This window comes from Lactuca sativa, chromosome 3, assembly GCF_002870075.4.
Source record: "Lactuca sativa cultivar Salinas chromosome 3, Lsat_Salinas_v11, whole genome shotgun sequence".
NCBI lineage: Eukaryota > Viridiplantae > Streptophyta > Magnoliopsida > Asterales > Asteraceae > Lactuca > Lactuca sativa.
The window spans coordinates 31,568,511-31,572,434 of NC_056625.2; the positions used below are offsets into that span (position 1 = coordinate 31,568,511).

Genomic DNA, 3,924 nt, shown 5'->3' on the forward strand with positions numbered 1-3,924 from the left:
AAAAGTGTATGGGAAATCAACAACTTAACAAGAAGTAAGTTCATGAAACTAGACATTGCAGCGCCTTGGCTTCTTATTATATCGGATCTTCATACATTCCAACGTATATTTCTTGACATCGTCAGCTTCTTCACACACACTTGAAGATATTGCTTGCATCACTAGACTCTTTGACACATGTAGCCCAGTCAGCAGTCTTTCGATGCGCTGCAACTTTTTCACGAGTAATCCTTCAATATTCCTTTGATCATATATCTGTGCCATCTTTTCCCCAGAGTGCCATTGTTTTTCCAATGCTGATTGTGTCTACTGTTTGTTAACTTGTGTTTTGCAGCTCTCCATTGCGGCATTGGTGTGTCCCATCCGAGCCTTGTTGGTATAGCCAAGTGCTTTACACTTCTCTAGTAACATCCGTAATTCTGCAATAAGTTGTTGTGCACATACAATATTCCTCATACCTCTAATCTCCTGCAGTGTTTGGCATCATCCTCATAAATTTCCAACATACATGCATTTTATGATATAAATGCATATAACCTACTAATTAAGTTTCTTTATGAAAAGACAAATTAATCAAAAGTGGCCAAACGGATCGGATAGATTGAAACTCGTCCAAGATATATTCAAATGCATATACACACACTTACTGATTTGCTTTATTAAAAAAGATTTGTCTCAAATTTAAATAAATAAACCCATACATTAACGTCAACCAGACCTGGTTATATAAAATATTTCATATTTTGGTCTGGTTTTGCATAATGTTTAACTAACCATTTTACTACATAAACTAAGAAAAAGATGAAACGCCCTTCCATAAACTAGCATTTTGCCTACATAACATACCTCACATGAGATCGTTGTGAAGATGGCACTTGGAAAACTATCTTGCAGGGTATTTTTTATTTCAGTAGATGTAGTTACATTCTCATATGGTTGCACCTCCATGTATACCGTTGTAGGGTAACTCGTTAAAAACTTTAAGATCTTTAAGTTACCAAATGGAGAATGTTGATGTGAGATTGGTTCCACGGATGAAGTAAGAAGCTACAAATTAAAAAATATAACAAAAGAAGCTGATTAAATATAGATTAATTTGATCTCAACAGTCATGTGTAATTTTGTTTTGTTTTAATGTTTTTATCGTATATTCCCATAGTTCAGATAGATAACATAACATAAATGACTAATTAATACCTCAAGAATCTCCAAGTTAAGTGTAAGAAATTTGACATTGTGGAGCTTTTGAAGTAGACAAACAATTTTATGAGCATCTGCCTTGGTTGGACGAAAAATACAGAGATCAGCGTTTTCCAAAGAAGGGAAACCTTGTGTAGAAAGCTGATGAATACGACAACCACCTTTGATGACCAATGAGGTAAGCCCAGGTGCAGAAATCTTCATCAGACTCTTCCCACTACAGAATTTAATACTGAGATTCTTGAGTTGAGGTGCAACCACCTTGATAGCCTCCAACCTCCAGTATGTCTGTTCAAGTGTGAGACTACAATTTCGAGGATGACAGATATTCAAAAAATTTGTTCCCTCCATACTGCATCTACGTACATAAGGAAAGATTATTTAAGTTGGTGAATTTGGAGAAAAGATCAGTGCATTTATCAGACAATGTGATTTCATCAAGATGCAATGTGGTTAAAGATGGGATGTCGTGGATTGGTTTCTCCATAAAGAGAGAAGATGCAGAAAGAGCTCCAGTACTCAAAAGGAGATCTTCGATTGACCATGGACTATAGAGAGAAAGACGGGATCCAATGCTACATGTAATTGACAGTTGTTGGACACTGTGAGAGAATGCGTGGTGAAGAATTTTTTTGAATGATTCATCGTGAAAAGGTACCCCAACGACAAGTTTGACTGAATCCACTTGTGTTTGATTATTGCAGCGAGAAAGAACCTTGGAAACAAATTGAGGAAATAAATCCTGAATTGAGAAATTGAGATAGGGCATTGAAGTCCAGATACGCCTCCATCTGGATGACAAAACACTCGCTCCAACAGCTTCTCTCAAGCTAATAAAAGAGAGGATTTTATGGATAATTTCATCTGGCAAACTGTTGAGTCTATCCTCTTCTGCAGTCATTCTAAGATTGTCATGCCCAAAATCCATTCCACCTTAATTGATGAGGTTGTGCATTCATATACATATTATATATATATATATATATATATATATATATATATATATATATATATATATATATTGTGGATCCGAGCATATCATTATGTATTCTTTCTTGCTTTAAAAGCTGCAGTGAAACAAAATGCATCTATCAGTAAATACTAATTAAACAGTCCAATAGACAAGTAAAGCTCCAACTTGAAAAACTAGTTTCGAACAAGATTAAACAGATTAAATTCTACAATTCACCATTATTACTGTTTCCATTGCAATACATCTCATCACTTTGTGTATGTTTAAATTATTTACATCAAAAATATTTCTCGGTGGTTTAATTGACAATCAAGCATCAGATATCAACTCTCCAGGAGCACCTGCGAATCTGCGATGCTTTGCTTTTTTTTTCATTTGGCAACCTTAGAAACAAAAAATCATTTCAAACTATCACCAATCTAAATGATTAAAATCTGTTGGTAATTTGTTATCATCAATGTTATTTAAGTGTAATAGGGGTTACTTTGCTGACTAAAAATGATCTTGATAAATATTAAACAAGGAAGGTGTGGAGTACACTTGTTTAAGTTTGATCAAGTATTAAAGTATACTGTCATTTAGGGGCGAAACCCCTGAACGAACGGGGGTCCGGGGGCAGCGCTCCTAGGAGCGGGGTCCAAGGGGCAGAGCCCCTGGCTGGGGGAAAATTTTATTTGGGTTATATTGCTATATTAAAAATGCATCAGAAAATCCAAATTTTGAATATTTGACCCGGTTTTGACTTTGAATTAATCCTTATACAAAACCCGGATTTATGACAGTTTTTTCGGTTGTGAAAAACTGTTATATGACAGTTTTGACAGTTTTTTTTAATAAGGAAGGTTTATAACCAATTTTAGTCATTTTTCTGGTACTTACGAAATTACACCATTCCTTTCTCTCTTTATTTTCTTTCTGATTTTATCTGAGTCTTATCCAATTGAGGATTTGAGAGTACCACCCAAATACTTCGATTTGAAAGTGATTATCACGATTCTCATATTTCTAAGTGCCACTAAACCATATTTCTAACAAAATCAGTAAAAGAAATAAATCGGTAATTAAGCAGATACAATGAGACTCGACTGGTTTTTCTCGTAAAAACATACCTTCTCTGATCGCAATGCACACAGATTGAATTGCGAAAAAAGTGTTAGCGTCTCTGAGAATGGGCCTATATGAATGCCGAGATTATTAATTTATATAAGAGCGCGAATATGAATTGGATCATATTCATGTCAACTGGGCCCAAACGTATAGTTCCTTTCCTTTGTTTATCTTTTAATCACAAGATTCCGTGATCCAAAGCATATAATTAACTTTGTTTTTCCATTATTAGTATTTATGTAATTTTGACAAGTATTTGATTGGATTAATATGATTTGGTAAATATCAATCAGGACCAAGGGCGTCTTCGGCACGCAGCGTTTGCGCTTCTGGCTTCTAGCTTTTAAGAAAACGCTAGTAAAAAAAAAGTCTTGTTCGGCTACAGGAGCGTTTAACTTTTAACCTAAACAAAACGCTCCAAAAATCAAAAGCTACATGAAGTAGCTTTCAACAAAACGCTCCAAAATCTAACGCTGACTCGCTTATCACTACCCGCTATCAGCTGCCAGCTAGTTTTGTCGAACACATCCCAATATGATTCCATAAGTGTCGATGAGAATTAATGTGACATTGAAACAATTATGCAGTTTCCTTTTATGGATACATGTACTAGATTTTCTAAAATTTTGTGTTTTAATGAAAGA

At 35.0% G+C, this 3,924-nt stretch overlaps 1 protein-coding gene across 1 annotated transcript; it reads right to left on the bottom strand.

Annotated features, from left to right (window-relative positions):
- Positions 1-306: 306 nt before the first annotated feature.
- Positions 307-2,101, bottom strand: LOC111917172 (F-box/LRR-repeat protein At5g02910-like). The gene is made up of 4 exons (XM_023912824.1): positions 1,563-2,101; positions 1,198-1,504; positions 847-1,047; positions 307-468 (listed from the first exon to the last, which is right to left on the bottom strand). Exons 1-4 carry the CDS (start codon positions 2,099-2,101, stop codon positions 307-309), a joined length of 1,209 nt encoding a protein of 402 aa, XP_023768592.1.
- Positions 2,102-3,924: the final 1,823 nt, after the last annotated feature.